General features: G+C 41.9%; 1 protein-coding gene across 5 annotated transcripts; it reads left to right on the top strand.

Moving 5' to 3' along the window:
- The first annotated feature begins 10 nt into the window (after positions 1 to 10).
- NFYB (nuclear transcription factor Y subunit beta) lies at positions 11 to 19656 on the top strand. 5 transcript variants are annotated; one of them, XM_069807431.1, is made up of 7 exons: positions 11 to 139; positions 9681 to 9774; positions 10271 to 10401; positions 12242 to 12439; positions 14516 to 14597; positions 17676 to 17755; positions 17965 to 19656. In XM_069807431.1, the coding sequence occupies exons 2-7, from the start codon at positions 9681 to 9683 to the stop codon at positions 17995 to 17997; spliced, it is 618 nt and encodes a 205-aa protein (XP_069663532.1). In that variant the 5' UTR covers positions 11 to 139; the 3' UTR covers positions 17998 to 19656. The 5 variants fall into 5 exon arrangements, with proteins under 5 accessions (XP_069663532.1, XP_069663534.1, XP_069663537.1 ...); XM_069807433.1 differs by having other exon boundaries at positions 13 to 167; XM_069807436.1 differs by lacking the exon at positions 11 to 139 and adding an exon at positions 806 to 1525.

Consider the following 19656-nt stretch of genomic DNA (forward strand, 5'->3'; position numbering starts at 1 on the left):
TGGCGGGGAGGCGGCGCGGAGGGAGGGCAGCCCGGCTGCGGGAAGCGGGGCTCCGCGCTGGGACTGGTTCCTTCGCAGCCATTTTCTGTCCAACCAAACAGCCGATTTGCGGAGGGAGCCAACCAGGGCCGCACTGGAGGTTTGTGCCTGGCTCCGGCCAATGATTGGTAACCGGTTCCACTGCAGGCTCGAATGAAATGTCCGTCTCCCTCCCCGGGCCCCGGCGCTGCCGCCGCGCCGCCGCCGCGGGGACCAGGAAGTGGGGGGCGGCAGCCCCCGGGCCCCGCTTACCGGCCGCTCGTCTCTTTGTGCGACCGGAGACGCGGGGGCCGCGCGGCCGGGGGGAGCGGAGCGGAGCGAGAGAGAGAGCGGGCGGGGAGGTGGCGGTGTGTGTGTGGGGGGGGGGGTCTTGGCAGGGGTGGTGGGGCGGCTGCCCCCGCCGGTGTACCCCCTCTCTTTGCGGGGCCAGGCGCAAGGAGGTGCTCCCCGCACTCCCCGCCCCGGGCTCCGGCTCCATTTTGTGGCCTAGGCGGCGGCGGCGGGGGGTGTGTGTGGGGGGGGGTAGGAGGCGGGGACGGGAGCGCGGTTGCCCCGCAGCCGTGTCCGCCGCGGGCCGGGCCGCGGCCGCCGGCTCCCCTCGCCGCCCGCTAAGGTCGCGGCGGGGCGTACGACCTCCCCCGCCCCGGGCCGGCCTGGCGGCTGCCGCGACCCTTAGGCGGCGGTTTCCCTCCCGGCTCGGTCTGCCCCGGGGCCCCCCTCTTCCCGGCGGCGGCATGGCGGGCGGGGGGGGGGGGGGGGGGGCGGCTTTGTGGCGGCCGCGCGTCGCCGTTCGCGGGCGGAGGGGGCTCCGCTCTCTTTTGTTTTTTGCCCGGCCAGCGCCTCCGCCCGCCGAGCCCCCTCCCCTCGCCGCGGGAGAGAGGGGCCGAGGCCCCGCCGCGCTTCTGGGGGGCCCCCACCACGCCCACGGCCCCTCACCGGGCCGGGAGCCGGGCAGCGGGGCGAGAGCGGCCCGGCCTCCCCGCTGCTGCCGCCGTTGTTGTCGAGACCGAAATTTCCTTGAAGGTCTGGCGGCCCGCGTTTTTTTGCAGGGATAAGGAGTGTAGGGCGAGGCCCCGGGATGCGGTGAGAGGAGCCGGGTGACAGCCCGGTGCGGGTACGGCGGTTTCGGGGAGGGAATAACGGGCAGTGGTCTGCAGGAGGGCCGATCCCCCCCTCCGCGGGCACGGGAGGCTGCTGCCTTCCGCCAGAAGTCACAGCCAAGGTGGTTGACAATAAAGTTGCTGAATAACTGGGGATGTGCCCTGGTGCTCAGTGTGAAAACGAGGGGCCGCGATAGACAAGGTGTCTACGGGACAGGTGCAGGCCGGGCGCGGGGAAGACTTTGAGGCCGTCTGTGTCGATAGGAAGGTTTTCCCCCTCGTGCCCCTGCGCTGGCTGCTGTTGCATCATTGAAGGGCACGAAGTGAGATCGATCGGCTGGCACAGCCGAGCAGCATCGGCGGCTTGTCCCTAACACGCACGGCAGGTAGGAGAGAGACGGGACTCTGCCGTTCTCCGTGTCTGCACACGCTGTTGTGTGTTTGGCGAGAGTTCTTGGGCGTACCTGGGTGTGCCAGCCGCTGCTCCATCCAGAAATTATGTAGTTGGCGATCCTGAAGAATATCATGTAGGTTAGTCGCAGGCAATCATACTGGAAAATAAAAAAAAAATCCATGTGTTCTAGTAATATTTCTGCAGCTCTTAAGATGCACTGGTTAAAGAAACCTTCCTAGGTCCTGCTGCAATCCTGCAGCAATAGAAAATCAGTCAACTTCTAGCTTTTACCAATTTCTTCAAGGCTTAACCAAAAATATTTTGTTCTGCAAAGAGTTGTCATGTAAAAGCTACCTGGTGTTCTTGGGTTGCTTTTGGGAGGGCAAAATAATTGATGACCCGAACATTTCTAGGCAGTGAAGGATGTAGAAATCTGGATTTCAGCCCTTGAATGGGCTCTCTTACATGTAGTAAGCTTTGCCTGTCTCACTGACAGATGGAAGTTATTGTCAATTTAAAAAAAATAAAATTGCAGCTTTCTCAAAAGAAGCTCAGGCGAAGTAGTGAAAAGCAAAATGGAAGGAGCCGCTTTGGGCATTATTCACAGTCTTGGCTTTAATTGGCTTGCAGAAATGGAGAAACGGTGTGTATGCATAATTGTTAGCATAGCGTTCCTAAACAATACGCTTAGTGATTACTTTTTTTTTTTACTTTACTTGTGTGGCGTGGCCTATGGCGTGATAGTTATAATGTTAAGGGAGGATCCATCTGTAATTCTCTGGGAGACCCAAGATGGTTTAATCTGAATCATTATTTATGAGGTCTGCATGAGTTGCTTGTACACTGCATTGAGCGGGTGATTATATATGGTCTTGGCTGCTAACATTTACAGCTATGACATTATATTTGAAAGAAGTCAAGAATACTGGATGTTACTCTTTAGACTTTAATATTTGACAATTACAGCAGTTCAAAGGTTAATGGATAACCTCTTATTTGTGGTAATAATTACATGAAGGGAGGCAGTGTACAGAAATTGAATGAAAAAGATTGTTCAAGATACTGTGAAGATATGAAACATACTATGAAACTTTTCAAGTCAGTTATCTTGTTTGTCAACATTTAAAAAGGGCTTGCAAGGCTCTTCCTTTAATGCTTTCAAATGCAAATCTCTAGTGTTGCTTCACCTTTAAAATTTTGCTTAGGAAGAAACTTGACTTTTCAGTACTGAGTTTTGCAATAGTACTTTAGAGAAACACGGTGTTTGGAAATTGATGTTTTACTGGCAGGATGCTTGTAAAAAGTGCAAAACATGACTCTATATATACGCATACTAAACAATGTGTAAACAATATTGGTAGAATAAAAGGAAGTGTCAGCAAATTTGATACTTTTGACTGAAAATACTGGCCTGGTCTGAACTAGCTTTGTAAAACTCTTACTTGCCTTATTGCTTGAAAGGAATAAGCTTCTTGGCACCCTTGAGGTACTACTGCAATGAAGGAAAAGCATAACCAACTTACAGCTGTTATCAAACTTGAAAAAGGCAGGATTTGTGGACTGCTGCTTTAATAAACAGATAAGCTTAGTTTTTCACAACAAAAAATGCTAGAAAAGCATAAAAGAACTTAATGTGGAAAGGTAATATGGGGCTTTCAGTCAGTGTTACAGGAGGAAGGAGGTGCTGGTGCAGTCTGTTCAGCACCGCTGCCCTCTTCCAGCATCTGCAAAAGCAGCAAAACTGCCTCCGTTCATCTCGGTTTTTTTCCCCTCCAGCTTCTCTCTTTTACTGCCAAAAAAGAGAAGGCATGGAAACTGAATTTCTCCTGCTTGCTCCATATCACTGATCCACTCCTACTTGATGTAAAAATATATGCATTGTTAGTCCACCCATATGTATTGCAGCTAACCATGCTTGTGAACAGTTAGCCAGCCTAGTAAGGAGCCACCACATAACTCTAGCACAGCTGGATCCCTCTGGAAGGGACTTGTGGCCGGTGACATCAGGGCTCCTAAGATGAGCCATAACGTTGATAATATGGTATGTGGAGGGGGAAGGTGAAAAGGCCCTATCTGGATTTCATAAAGGAAAGGTTTCTTCCCCATGGTCCAAGGGAAGGAGCCTGGTACAGCCTAGATGCTACGAGCCTTAGTGACGCTGTCAGGTCCTCTCAGCATCAGTCTGCTTCTCCTAATGTTATTCTGTTGTGGGGGAAAACACTGAATGTGAGAGATAAGAGGAGCCCAAGATGGAGAGAGACAGTGCAGCATCTGTTTGTGTTCTAGGCACATGCTAAGGGGTTTTAACTTTACATTTTTGTGGATCTGCTGGAATGATGGCCCGTGAGTGGATTTACCAGTCGGTGTTTCTTGATGCAGGAGACACTGCTTTGCTGCCACGTGAAAATTCAGTGGGAAATTAGGTTCTCCAGAAGTCATTGAAAAATAAAAGGAAATTAAAAATGTATTTTCAATTAAAAATTCTTTCTGTATTTCTGTTTAGGAGCAGCAGCTGCTGTTACTGCTTTACAGCTTTACATCTCTTGTGATAAGGTGTGGTGGCAAAATTAATCTAAAATGACTGATGTGGTTCCTACCTGCAGTTTTAGTTATTTCTGTCCTGCTTCTATGGCAGGGACAACTCTGTGTGGAAAGTGTACCAAGTGCTTCAGTTCATTGCATATCATTTTCTGCTGTCCCTCTTGTAGGGTAGCAGTTTGGGGAGACAGAGTGGATAAATACCATGTGTGGTATTTAAATCGCAAGAGGCCTTTGGTTTCCCTGCAAGAGACCAGTTTTGCAAATCATTGCCAGATAACTTCCCCATTCTGAAGACAAAATCTTGTTTCTTTGATTCTATTTTTGCCTTTTATACTGATCTAAGTTTTAGACCCTCTCCTAGGTGCTAAAAGGTCAGGGCTTGCATTCTTCTTTAGTTGTCGTTTAGCTGAGCCACTGATACTGCTCTCTTAAGAGAGCTCTTAAGATTAAACAGGATGCAAGATTACTTTGAGATACTGAGGTTTTATTAATTCAGTATAGATGTATTGTAGGAGCAGTCTGAGTTTTGGGCAGCTGACAGGAGCATATATTTTTTAGCATCCTCCAGAAAACTTTCTGCCAGATGTCAGTGTAAACCTGTATGTTCATTCACTTCCATCTTATTACTGAATTTTCTTTGATGCCCTTGATCTGAAATGGTTCTCTTTTAACATATTTCTCAGGTTAATTTCCCTGGATCCATTAATTTGTATATTCCTAGTAATATTCTTTTTCATTAAAAATAAAAAAAAAAACCAAACAGAAAACCACCACCAGAAAACTTTGTGCTGCTGCTCTGTATTCAGATGCTTTTTGCAGTGTATCACTGAATGTTTGGGTTGAGTGTCCTGTACTGACTTGGGTTTCTCTCCCTCGTTGTTGATAAAAATCAGATGGTGGCATGGTCACTTCAGAGGCTGACATGTCGCTTCTGATATGCTTAGTTCTCAAGTCTTGATTCAGTCAATATGTGTATGCATGCATGGAGGAGCTTCAGTGTTTTCCTAGCACTAAAGGCTGAGGATAATGTACAACATGCAGTAAGTGCTTCTTGAAGTTGTGTGCAGTATGTGCTACTAGACCAGTGTGTTGGAAGCCCTCCTCCCTAGCCACACAGGTATAGAGGACACTGTAATGTATTAAAAGACATTGTAGTGTCTGCATGCTGAAACTGCCATGCAGATGGGATACATAGTCTCCAAATAGGTGCTTTAAAGAAAGTTGTAACAGTTCCAGGGGCTAGAGCAAAATAGGAGAAGAGCGTTCTCACCCATCTGAACCTTTTAGGATTAGTTCTCCCAGGATTCTGCCTGTTCATGAAATTTGGCATCTACTTCCATCCAAAGAAGTAGCTCTTCCTACAAAACATACCAGCATAAGAACTCTTGTCCGTTTAGTCTCCCAGTGACTCCAGTTACTGTATTTACTGTAGGCAGGGTGTTGTTTCTATGCTGCATTGGACTGCTGCCTTTTTAGAGTAACTTGGGGGACACTGAAGGTTTAGTTTGTTTTGTGTATTTGTTGTTTTGTTGGGGTTTTTTTTGTTTAAAGGGGGGGATTAATTATCAACAGTGTATTGAGAGCAGTCTTTTCTCATTTTCTGAGCATTGTGTTGTATGTATTACAGAGCTTGTGCTGAGCTCACAATCAGATATGTGGTGATTGACTTAAGTTTTGAACATCTGAAATTAAAACCGTAATACTTCAATGTCTAACTGTGTTCATTATGAGATGACTGGAATAGCAGTGGCCACGTTTTTCAGCAGGGTCATGTTTGTGTCATCCATCGGGCTCAAAGAAATACTAGTGGGGTGACTAGATGGTATATTAATTACAGTTGCTATATTCAGATGCCTAGATCTAGATTTGAGTTAAATGACAAATCTGACTGAAATTCTTCATCAGACTTGCTTGGATTGAAGTAGTGTGTAGAGATGCTGCTCCTTTTCTCACCATGAGGCCAGCCAAGCTGTGGAAGAGGCTCACAGGGTGGCTGGGCAGGCTCTGTCCATGAAGGTCTTCAAGATGTGGCTGGATAAAGCCCCGGGTGACCTGCTCTGAGCTTGGAGCTGACCCTGCTTTGAGCAGGGGTTGGACTAGAGACCTCCCGAGGCCCCTTCCAACCTGAATTATCCTGTGATCCTGGATTAGGACCTGGTTATGCTAAGTGTTATGCAGAAGGGCGTTACGCTGTCTGTAATCCCCTGCCCCGAGGTTGTCCTGGCAGCTAAAAATCTTTCTTAAAGTAATACCCACAGAAGTAATTTCAGTTGATGCTAAGCTGTCAGTGCCAGTTTTCTTTATCTGAGACTGATCTGCCTTTTTCTTTTGCAAGCCTTTTCCTGTCAATTTTGCTAATTGCTATTTTAGATTCATTATGTTGATAAGCTTCCACTCAAATTCTCACTAATGGTGAAGTAATACATACTGTAAGTAGATATGGAAAAGTGCACACAGAAAAGAATAAAAGCAAAGAATAGTACCTTGCTGATGCATTAGTCTAATATGGCCAAAACTGTCTACAGATGCAGCAGAGGTTTAAAAGAGATTCAAGCAGGAGTTGTCTTTTGAAGGTGAGCTGATCTAATGAAAGCAAGATGATTTCTTAAATAATATTGCTGGGTCTTGGCAATAAAGATTCAGATGGGGTAGGCTGCAGGACAGGTGAGCAGAAACTAGTGAATTATCACATCACTGCAGAAATGTGAAGAATATTGCAATCCTGGAAAAAGGAAAGTTTTAGAAGATATGTTTCAGAGAAGACTGAGAAAGGAGAGGGGAAGAAACATCAAGGCATTTAAAATAGTACTGGGGCTGAATAAACTTAACGTTTAAAGTTCGTGGAGACCCTAATTCTGAGTAAAATTCTAGTAGGGATCAGAGAGCCTAAACTGAGGACAAGACTGCCAGGAAATCCTAACTTAATTTTGGAGGTAGCTTTTGGGATTTACCAGACTGCAGAATGTTAATTGCTTCAAATTGCAGAAGGAAAAGAGAGACAACTCTCTTAATGATGGGTGATGTCGATTTTGGTGGTCTTGACGTGCAGGATTGTGATATCCTTGCATTGTCATTAGAGTGAGCTGAGTAAGCAAACTGGAGACCCTTTGGAAAATTGAAAAGTAAAGTTAAATCTCCCAACAAAGAGTCTGCAAAATGCAGACAAAGTGAATTTACATGAAAGTTGGCACATGGAAAGCTAATGCCTAAAATGCTACCCTTCGTTTGGGCAGAGCTGCTGTCTAAGAAGTGAAACCGTTTTACAAAAGCCCATCAAAAGGGACCAGAAGTGCTTTAAAAAAAGCACATTCTGTACAATGAGGAAGAGGTGGAAGAGTGGGGTTTTTTTCCTCTTAAGCAGCTCCTAAGGCTACATCCAGCTGTTGTAGTATTACCTTGAATGTGAGCAGCTCTCGGGTTACTTGTGCATCTGTGGCCAAGCGTAGCACTGGACGTTGCCTAAGGGTTTGAAAGCAAACCCCAGCCCTGTGGCAACAGGCAAAGTGCAGATTAGAGGGAGGTTAAGTTGCTCATATTTCTGGGTAGGTATAAAAATAGCACAAGACTGCTTCTCCCTCCCTCTTCAGGCTAATGGTCTGTAAAGAAGTGAGCTGCATGGTCTCACCGGCAATGACCACGCAACCCTTTGGGACAGGGCTTGTTTTCCAAGGACACCAGGGCACCTGGTGTAGGTCGGCGACGGAATGGAGCCAGGTTCTGCCTCCCATGGGGCTGTCTATGTAGCTTGTCAGTAAGGCTGGCTGCTCTCATCAGAAACAGCTGGGCTGGGGAGAGGGTAGGATGGGAAGTGCTGGTCCAGAGAAGGAACAGTATGAAGTGTAGAATGGGAATGGAAGAGCTGATTTTCTAGCAAATGGGTAGATAAGCAAATGCTAACAGAGTTGTTTGATGTTAAATACAGCCAAGAAAATTCAGGGCAAAGGTGAATCTGGTGCTGTGCATCTAAACGTGTTAAAAAATATCTTTGGATTTGTGCGCCTGTGTTGAAAGAGTTTGCATGTGCTGGGAGCCCCTGCTCCCTCCCTAATTTTTGCATTGTTTCCTCTCTCCAAAAGAAGCATTATTAAAGCACATGACTGCAAAAATACCACCCTACATGAGAAAAAGCATGGCAGCTCAATGTTCTGCAAAAGCTTATTTTTAATACACTTTTAAAATGCAATTTTCAAGACACCTGCAACTGGAAAAAAGTCAGGATTGTCCAAAAGTTTTAAAAAGCTGGAAACTTGAATTCGAACTTACATTTGGCACTGATAAAATAGCCCCTTTGAAAGTGCAACCGTTGTCTGCTATGATTTTTTTTTTTGGTAGGACTAAGCTTTCTACTGAGCACCTGCTGACAGTGTTTAAGGAAATTAGTTATTCCTGTAAAAAGGCAAAATGTAATATGGTAACAGGTTACATGGGCCAAAGCATTTGCTGTTGCAAGAATGCACATATGTCTGTGTGTTGTGTATGGTGGCAAAACGTGGGTGCAGAAGGCAGCGATGTGTTCTGTTGCTGTTGTGGCAAGTCCTCACTAAAGAGATGTGAACCTCCAAGGGACGTAGGAGGCATCTTCGCCTCTTTCACCTCCGCAGAATGAGGAAGCGCGGTACGTGCGATGTCTCCGAGCGGTGAGACGGCAGGCTGCTGAGGACCCTCTGGGGCACAGCCTCCGTTCGGAGCAGCACTGCGAGACCCCTTGGCTTGTTCACAAAGTCGATTTCCTAGCAAACGTTGAGAATTAGTAGCAAATGGCTGCTGCTGATCTCGGTAGTTTTGCCCCATTTGGAAGGGGGAAGGCAGGCATCTCCCAGACTCCTCCAGCTGAAACGTGGTGGTTGCTTCCCGGGACAAGGGTCCCCAGCCGGGGAGGGAAATGCCGGCTCTTCTGGCTTCCCTCTTTCTCCTGGCATTCAAATTGCCTATTAAACTGTGACCTCATCTCTAAAGCCTCAAGGAGAAGACTTCTTGTTGGCCACCACGTCGGAACATTGTGAGAGGAGCACTGGAGGATGCCCAGAGGAGCGAGGCAGGGCAGGACCAGGGAAAGCGAAGGAAAACGGGACTCGGAAGGCAGCTGGGAGTGACTGGTGCCTCAGGGAGGGTGAGGATGCGGATACAGAGCTGGTCCTGAGGTCTGGCTGGGAGAAGTTTGTTGGTGGGCTAGACAAAAGCTTCTTTGGGAGGGGGGTGATGATGAGTGGAGGATGCACTCTGTGTAACAACTGTAGGTAAAGTCTTCAGCGAGCGTAGGTTTCGAGGGTTGTTCAGAGAAATAGATGCCTTGACCTGTTCTCGTCAGACTTTCATGGGAACAACACAAGGTTGCTTTATATGTGCTGCATGAACCAAATGTTGCTGTGCACGGCCTGTGCCTCCGGCTGAATTTTTGGGGAAGCTTCACAAAACAGTTTCCTTGTTTCCACTGTCAGTAAAGCTCAGTAATGAGAGAAGGGATGCTGTTCTCAAATGACAAAATATTTATGCTTTGTATAAATTGGTCTCATAGTTCTAAGTTGATTAAAGTGCTGTTTGTCAGCCATAGCTGCACTTAATGGTGTAACAAACATACCTGAAAGGTTTCCTTCTTCTGGTTGTAGATGGATGGTGATAGCTCCACAACGGATGCTTCTCAGTTAGGAATTGCTGGAGATTACATTGGTGGCAGTCACTATGTGATACAGCCTCATGATGGTAAGAAACGTTACAGTAAATACTACTTCTGTGTGTGTGTGTATATATATTTCCTTCCAGTTCTTGTATAGTTCTCTGCTATCTTCTCTCAAGCTAAGAATTTGCAATTATTTGTATTCATAATGCCTCATCTGTATAAAGCATTTTTTTCTGCAGTCTGAAGGTGGGGCTTGGATTTTTCAGTGTTGACACAGAGACCTTTGAGGTGATGACAAAAAAAAATTTATGTTCTAGGAAACAATTTGTATTTTGACATGACATTAAGAATGCTTGGTGTTCAGCAGCCATGTACATTTCTGCGCATAATGTGATAAAGATGGTATCGAACAACCATAAAAGTACCCTGGTGTTGCATCTCTTTTTTAATTACTTCTACAGTGTTAGTACACTGTGCTTTCAAAGGTCTTCATCCTTCAGTGTAAGATTTTAAACTGACTTAATTATTGCCTGCTGTCTATCAAATAAATTTTCTGTTAATTTTTCTTTATTTCATTAGACACAGAGGACAGTATGAATGATCACGAAGACACAAATGGCTCAAAAGAGAGTTTTAGAGAACAAGATATATATCTTCCAATTGCAAATGTGGCAAGGATAATGAAAAATGCCATACCCCAAACAGGAAAGGTAATACCCTTGTCTGGTAAAGTGTGTTAATGAGTTTTATTCCTTCCTCTGAGTGAACTTGAGCTGGTAGAACAATGTATTTTTCCAAATGATCCTGGTTTATTGGAGAAAAGCCTTAGAAGAGAAAAGAAAAAAGAAAAAAAAATCTGAGCAGGAGGTGATTGAGACCAAGTCCATTTTTTTTAGGTTTCTGAAAGCTTTTAGCAACTGCCGTAATTAGAGTATCCAGAACAGTGCTCTTCATAGGGCTTTCAGGGCTTTCTTTTTCCAAGATGTGTTCTGTGAAATTGTTGTAATGGGTCAGACTTGGTGACAGTCCCATATCAGTAAGAATATTTTCTATGCAATTCTCTTACAAAATTTAATCTGCTTTTACTGAGGTGCATAAAATTTGGAATAAGTGAACCATTTTGGATGAAATAAAAATCCAGTCCTTATCCTGAAGGAAAGAGAATTGTTAGTCTTCCATCACCGGAATCTTTCCATATCCAAATGCCAAAATGACCCAAGAAGTTTGCCTTATACCCTGTAGTAGATAAGGCCAGATATTGAAAGATTTCTTTTATTTCTTACTTCTAAGAATAGACTTTAATCCATTCTGCTGAGCTGGTGATTGTATAAGTGTTTGACAGTTCTACTTGTTTATCTAAAACCTTTGCAGGGCTCCTATTACTTGTTGTTCCTCTGTTGTATTCCAATACAATTCCTGCCCCAGTAACATTTCCTCTAGCTAAAGCTGATGTCTTTTTTTTTTTTTTTTTCTTTTTTTGAGATCACTCTAAATAGAACCAAGACATAATTTACTTGCATCTGCTTGTACTTTCATAGTGTTCAGGGCTTTCTGAAGATCTGGGTGTTACATTTATATCTTTGCTGTGAAAATTTCTTCACTAGTCCATATTGTCATAAATTTTTAGTGATCAAGATGAGATTTTTCTCAAAAATTTAGCATATGGGATGTTGAGCTATCTTGAAATATCAGGGACGTTTTTGTGAAAAACTGCAAGGGAAGCTGCTGGCTGATGAGTACTTCTGAAAATCTCACCCTATGTATCTGAAAATACCAGAGGAACTAGTGAAGATTCTACATACAGTTACTGCTTCATTTTTTTTTTTTTTTTAAATACAAACAGGTTGTTCTCATGTGAAGAATAAGAATCTTAATTATTATAATCTTTCAGTTGGCTCCTGTCAGCTTCCCAAATAATAATGAGTAATGCTTGCTGTTCTTTTAAGTCAGGTAACTTACTTTTGTCCAGCTGAAAACCATGATGAAATTTACCTATTTCTTTCTTGCCAGGGGCATATGTTTCTTTGTTTGTATTCTCATTTGGAAAATTTACACCAGAATAAGAGAGGCTTGCTGCTAGGTGTATATTTTAGTCCGTGAACTGGTCAGGATAAAAATACTTGTTGCCAAATTTGTGGGAATGTACTACAGTGGAGTTGGAACTGCCAGGTCTATTAAAAGGAAGATGGAAGTGGGCTGTGACATTGCTTACCTACACCTTCTCTTTAAACCTGTTCATTACAAAGTAAGCAATACTGAGATGCATCTGTATGTAAAAGCTTGTACAGAACATAGTTATGACTGCAGGAGATCCTGGCAGTTTGCTGTGCTGCTTGAAATAGTAAAACTTAGATTAAAATTGTGTTGCAGCTGTGCTTACATAGAGCAGTGATGACATCCAGTGGTTCCCTCATATATAGGTGTTGCCTAAATGGCTATTATCATCAGGTTTTGCGATGTTTCCTTTATTACCTAGTGTATTCTTTGGTTGGTTTTTTTTTTTAATCCTGTGTCTTGATAAATCATTTTATTTTACTTTTTCCTTACTAGATTGCTAAGGATGCAAAGGAATGTGTGCAAGAGTGTGTAAGTGAATTCATCAGCTTTATAACGTCAGAAGCAAGTGAGAGGTGTCACCAAGAGAAAAGAAAGACCATCAATGGAGAAGATATTCTCTTTGCCATGTCTACCTTAGGGTTTGATAGCTATGTTGAACCTTTGAAGTTATACCTCCAAAAATTCAGAGAGGTCAGTATCTACTTCAGTATTTCCTCATTTATTTAACCTGGTTGTGTTTATCCTTAGCTCCCCATCATTGTAATTGTATAATGGATAACTTGCACAGTATCTCACAGCTATTGTCAGGGACTAATGTAATGTTTAAAAGCATTCCAGAGGATATAAAGAGGAAAAAAGAGTAAGTAAGCATTTTGATTAGACTTGCTGATTCAAAGTAGTTAAAGCTTTCAACTGAATAAATTCTCCAATATATTGCTGGTAGTAAATCACTCTGTTCTTTAAAGGTGCCTATTAAGAATACTTAATTCAATCTTTGGGTTCAATCAATAAAACTGTACTAGACTGCATCCTCTGAGGAACTAGCCTAATGCTTATTGTTTGTCTGGGCTTCAGAACTGCAAAAGAAAAAGTTGTTTTTATCATGTCAGAATAATGATTCACATGGAAGCCTATCTGCTTCAATGTTGTTTTTTTAAAATCTGTTTTTTTTTACCCTGTCTCTGAATTTGCTTTTGATGCACAGTACATGCTAGGTATGTGATCCAAGCATTTTAATTTATCCCTTCTGTAGCAGAAAGTGACTTTTTTTTTTTTCCATTCAGTAGTTTAAACTTTTTGAAAAACAAGTTGCTTCTGCTTGGTTTTTTTTGTTCTGGTCTGCCCCCCACCTATCTGTCTGAAGACCAAAGAGACTTATGCTTGCCTGCTTGCTTCTTTAGTTTGGTGTTCTTATACCTCAGAATACCAGATTTAACCAAACAAATCAAAGGTATTTTTATCCAGTGACTTCTCTTCCTCATAGTCCTGAATGAAGAAGTTGTTCAGGATTAAAGCAATCCTGGGAAAAAAATCAAAACAATTTAAAAAAAAATTTTTTTTTTTTAATGTTAATCTCTCTGTTGGTATGGCTACTGGGTTTTGCTGGCATGAGTGAAGCGGGTATGTCTAAATTGGCAGTGCTGTAGATAGAGATGCTCTTCAGACTTTCTTTGTTCTGTAAACCTAAGATTTTAATTAATGGGGTGAGACTCGCTAATGATATTTAATTTGCTGATAGCACTTGAAGCTTCGCCTTCCCAGAAAGTCATTTTCTGTGATGAGTAACAGAAGGTGTAATCTAAAAGTTGAAGTACTGCTGTATGCCATCGTTTTCGAGTTCTGCGTAGCAGTTGCGTGTGCCGTCAAACTGCTGTATGTGCTTTAATTAAAAATGCAAGTAGTGCCTAACTAGTTTTAGTACTTCTGGAGAAGTCTGAAGTGTGTCTATGCTTCTTTCATTCTGAAGTGACCATTTTTGCAGATACATATGCTGTGGTAGCAGAGTAGTGGGACTGGGTTTTAATTGGAGGGATTGGATGGTTTTGCTCATCAGTTTTAAACCTCCATTCCAGCTAGTTCTGTCCTCAGGGTACTGTATATAGTGAAATATTTCTGTTTTGTAGCTTAGTATTTAGTCTACATCAAACAGTTGCAGAGAATACTTTTTACACCTATTTTATTTTCTTACATGTTCTTATGTAATAGTGCAGAGCATCAAACTTCATACTTGTAAAACTGCATGCAGATGACTGAGAGCCTTGGCTTTCTGTGCTGATATCCTTTCTGGCTGTAGTCCTTGATGCAGGAAAAGAAATCCAATATCTTGGTTTTAAATGTCAACTCTTAGCTATATGATGATGGCACTTGTGTGTAGTTGGTAAGCAGATGTTCCACATTCTCAGTAATTCTGAGATTCTGTGATTTCTTGTAAATATTCTTAACTGCTGCTTCTGGATTACTGCAGATCTTTGACTTTTTGCAGAAGGTGAAAGCCTTTCTTAGAATTACACAATCCTAGTTTGCAGAGTTTTTGTTTCTAAGGAGTACGGCTAAGATGAAAATCATCCTTCACATATTCTTGTACTATGCACGTTCTTAAATCTCATAGAGTTTTACAGGTCTTGGATTTCAAACTTCAGATGCTGCACAGTGACTCTTCTGCAAGCTCTAAACTTTGGCTAGAGCTCGTGGGTCTTGAAACAATCTCAAACCAACTGTACTCTAATAGAAATTCTTCCTTTTCTTTTTTTTTCTTTTCCTCTCCAGGCAATGAAAGGAGAAAAGGGAATTGGGGGAACAGTTACAACTGGAGATGGTCTAAGTGAGGAGCTCACAGAGGAAGCATTTAGTAAGTAATGCTTTTTAATTTATTATATTATTACTATGGCTTTTCTAAAAATAGCACTTCCTTTAGACATCAGAATTCTTAACTTGAGGAATACATCTTGGACTGGCCACATGTTACACCTGTGATCCATAGAGATTCTCATTTGAAATGTCTGGAGGATAACCTCTGCTCAGATAAACTCCTCCCAGTCAGTAGAATTTATGGTCAGAATGAGGTAATATAACGATAAATGATAACACTCTAATAGCTAATGTCAACCGTGGAAGATTTTTAAACGCATACATTAGTGCTAGTATTTTTCTCTACACTTAAACATAGATTGTAATGAAAGGTGCAAACTTTTTTCCTTACCCCCCCAGTAGCTACGTATTAGGCCACATTTGTTCTACTTGCAAGACTGTTGGGGAACAAGTAAAATAAACTCGACTCAATGACTTGAGGAGCTCGTCTTTGAGAAATGAGCCAGAGAAGAACATCATCTTCATATAATTCTGAAGTGCTTAATATTTCTTACATTCAAAAAAATGCACAGATTGGCAACTAAAAGGTGTAGGGCAAGCAGCAGTGTATGCATTCACTGTAGTTTTTCTTCCTTATACTGTGAATTAAAGGCTGACAGTTGTTGGGCCTTTGTGTTGGTTTTGTTGATGCTGGATTCTTGCATGTAGTCTTCACCTCAGCTTTTAAATATTATGGGCTGATAATCTTGAAGCTGATAAAAGAAGAATTAGGAGGCACAGCTCTAGTCATATCTACTGACGAGATTTAGTTTTTCAAGTATCCAAGTCTTCTGTTTAAAATCACTGGTAAACTACTGAACTAGCAAAAATTCAAAGCCTGAGGACTGAAATGACCTACTCAGGGTCTGAAACACGCTTTGCTCCCAGTATGATGACTTTGGCTATACAGATCAGTACAGAGACTCTTTGGGTCTCTCCTAGCCTGGAAGATAAGGTCATAAAACTGGCTGGAAATTAAGCATCTAAACCTCAATATTGCAGGGGACTTATAGAAAGCTTTTTTTTTTTTTTAATATGACTATTTTAATTTTATAGTTAAAGATCAGGCAGTGCAAATAGTAAACTTTTATCTATACTCACTCAAATGTAATAGCTCTGTTGGTTCAGAAGTAGCAAGACACTAGCACAACTATAGGCCCAACTTACTTACCTTGGGTATGTTGCTAATGGTTTCTAGATTGCAGGTGTTGGGAGTCTGTCCAGCTTGGAAGCTTGTCAAATCAATATATAGAAATTGTTCCAAAAGCTGTATTTTGTGTATATTCTGATTTGCATTTCAAGCCTGTAAACTGCAGCTCAAGAGTTGAGGGAGAATATATAGTTGGAAACTCCTGATTGTGTCTGCATCCAACATCTTGTTTTGTATGGGCAAAGAGTCAAATTCACAAAGGGTTTCTCCTCTGGATGCTCATGCTCTGCTTAGCCTGAGTACAATGCCTGCCAGAAAATGGAAACCAGAAAAAACAAATCCCCTTATCTCTGTGGATTCTCTGTCCCCTTCCCAAATTTGATACTGTCTCTGTTAAACAGCAGAAGGCTGAATATCTGCTCCTAGTCACTTGTTCAAGTATCTCAGGCTTGGGAACCTCAGGGTGCTCGATGAAATAAGCCTTAATTTGCTGTGATTTGAAAAGAGCAACTTTGGAAGTGAATATTAAGTCTCGGCAGGATGCAAAGAAGATGTTGCAGCAGTAGAAGAAGGAGGAAAAGATTTTTTTTCTGTAAAATAACTGAGCGTGTCAAGTGCTACAGGTATTTCTTTCCATAGGGGCAGCTATAGATCTAATCAGAACGATGGTCTTTCTGCAGGAGTAGCAGTTAATAGCTGTGCTGCTGTGGCATAACCCTTAGCTCTTTGTCTTAGCCTAATGCCAGGGCTGGGTAGGAGGCTTGGCATTAAAATGTGTTGGATGTGGAACATGCGATGAAAGGGCAGTAAAATTTTGGACCTGCCAGAGCCACTTCTCACTGTGATCTTAATGCATCTCTTAACTTGCAACTTAAGTATTTGAAAATTAGTACCATGAAGGCGGGGGGGAAACTAACCCAACCAAAAACTCAATTAAAAAACTCCCACGTGTCAGCTTTCAGATGACAGCTGTTAGGATTATACTGTGTTTTCAGAATTTTTTTTAATGGGTTATACATTTTATTTATACACAGTAACAGCCATACTTCAGAAACAAAAAAGCCCCATTGTTTGTCTCCTAGCGGAGACTGTTATGCTACAGCGACTTAACTTACAACTTAAGAGTTTGGCTGCTTTGCTTCCAAGTAGCAGTTGTAACATAGCTACTCTGAATGTCACATTATTGTAAAGGTTTATCTTAGAGCATCACTCCCTCTGTTTTCTCTCTAAATCTCAGAAGTAAGTACTTTTTACTCCACTCATTGACCTCCTCCGTCCTCCATGAAATTCAGAGCTCTTGTGCGTACCCTGAATGGTGTGCTGAAGTCAATCAGTGTAAAGTCAGGCTCTGGCAGTGCCTTTTTTTTTGTCATTGACCATCTCTGTTCATCTCTGCTGCCTTCCACGGGGCTTCCACATTATGGAGTCCCTGACGGATCCTGTTTTATAAAGCAGCGCAACGATTTCATTGAGTTCCTCACACATGTGTACGCTCAAGTGCTAACCTTATGTCTAAACAACCAGAATTCTCCAGGTTTCTTGGGACATTGAATGCTGGAGATGGCTTTTTCAATGGTCGAGTTGGCAAACTCTGCTCCATTTGCCATGTACAGCTGTGTATGTTCTGCTTCAGATTATGTACAGGGGAAGAACAAGGTGCACTTTCTTTTAGATTATCTGATGCAAAATTAAGTTGAATTTTGTTTCTTAAGTGTTTCTTCTTAATGGGAATAAAATTGCTTACTTGTAACACTCAGTGACAAGTGTGTCTGTATGCAGTGTAGGATGGTAGGTGTCAGGAGAGGAATGGCTCTGGAGTCCTGGAGTGGACCACAATTAAAGGTTATTTAATGGTGACAGCCATGTCAAACGAGGCTCTGTGTGTCCTGCAGTTCCTGTCTAACTTTCTTAAAATGCTCTTTCTTTCAGCTAACCAGTTGCCAGCAGGCTTAATAACTACAGATGGCCAACAGCAGAATGTTATGGTCTACACAACATCGTATCAACAGGTACTGTATCCCGTCCCATACTCTCCCTTCTGCTGCTAAAATTCAAACGCTAATTCAGCTGCCCTGTTGTGAAAGATGAGAACGAATTTTATGTAGTCCTTTGGTGGTGGGTGTCGTGACATTCCAACACTGACAATTCAAGGCTGCTAGCTGCGATGCAGTTTCAGGAAAGGTGCATTTGAATGTAACCTTGCATTTTCTTTCTCTAGATCTCTGGTGTTCAACAAATCCAGTTCTCATGATTTGAAGAAAACTTTGTATCTGGGAACACAAGACGGAAAAGCTGTGCAACTCTAATGAAGAGGCAGTTTTAATGACTGGTGAAGAGATTTATCTCTTTGTATATTAAATAGCTGTAATGTAGCTACCAGAAGCTTGACTAATTGAGGTGTGAGTTCTGACTCAAATCTTTTTCATGATGATTTTAAAAAAAAATTGGATTTTAAAGGTATTAAAGTATTTTTGTTTTGTACAAGAGTTTGTTGCTCTGTATAACTCCTGTATGCATTGTATATTGCAATTTATTACTGTCAGAGATTTGTAGACAGTTTCTTATTTTCATATTGAATCATGTTACTTTTGTAATTCAGGTAAACAGCTGGGTTAATTCATGTTTACCCTTTGAATAAAATTGTAAGGGTAAAGTTCATTTTTGAATGCAAGTTGCCTTTATTATAAAGATTGAGTTGGTCTTGGTTATGTAACTTGTCTTGCATGACAACCTCAACTAACTTTACATGTCAGCATATTTATTGAAGTTTTGAAAGGGACTTTTTCCTCATGAAACTAGCAGTTCAAAAGAACTGCTACAACTGTTTTTTTATGTAACTTCAGAATTAAAATTTAATCAAAAACAACCAGTGCTCTACTACATTTAGAGATTTAGAGCTTATCAACAGTGTTGAAAACACTGACTGTGTGCGATGCAGGTCTTAATTTTTTTTTTTTTTTGTTGCATTAACTCTCCTTAGACTTCCTTTGATATATATTTAAGGTAGTCTTTGTGCTACTGAAATAACTCTTCCTTTTTATGTATGGTTTTTAGAATCCAAAACTTAGAAATTCAAAGGTAGTGAGGGGGGGGGGGGATTTTATAGTCCTTGTGGTAAAAGATCTCATTTTAACTTTTTACTGAAATGTTTTAAGGTTTCTTGTGAGACTGTGGGAACTCAAATGTGTTTAGCGACTTTCTGTGTACAGGCTGCGTGTGTGTGTGTATGTGTGTGTGCGCGAGCGAGTGAAACTTGAACGAGTGATACAAATCTGAAGTGGAAGACAGACTTCTAGTTTGCTGTCTCTTTCCTGGTTTTGCAATAAATTCTACCTAGGTAATGTAGTTCTGTATATTTAGTGAGCTGTTCTTAGTAACATTGCTGTTTCTTTAATAATCGGGTGGGTAATTTTGTTAGATGCAATGTCTTAGCCTGTTAGGATGGGGGTGGTGGTTTTAGTAATATATCTTATTCAGACTGAATTTTGGGACCTTTGATATTTTTACTGTTTGCAGTGGACTGAAATGTAATATAATAATTATCTTTCCACATACCTGTCATTAATTTAAGCAAACCACACCTTGAATCTGTTGCCATATAATTTCTTGCTGGTTTTGTCTTTAAAAAAAAAAAAAAGTAACAATTTAATATTGGGAAAATACCTTAAACTAAGATATCCCAGAAACCTGAAATAGCCAGTTCTTTGCTAAACAAAAATTTTATGTATGTGCAGATTTGAACAGTGTTTCTTACAAATCAGCATCATGCTGGCAGAGCCTCTGGAGGCAATCCAGTGTATCTGGACGGATGTTCTGGGTTTTGTGGCAGTCTGTCATTCTTCAGCAGTTATGACTGAACAAATGGAGTTTTTCATTAAATGTAAAAATGAATAACACAATCCCTACACGA

Source organism: Haliaeetus albicilla, chromosome 19 (assembly GCF_947461875.1).
Source record: "Haliaeetus albicilla chromosome 19, bHalAlb1.1, whole genome shotgun sequence".
In the NCBI taxonomy this organism is placed as follows: Eukaryota; Metazoa; Chordata; class Aves; order Accipitriformes; family Accipitridae; genus Haliaeetus; species Haliaeetus albicilla.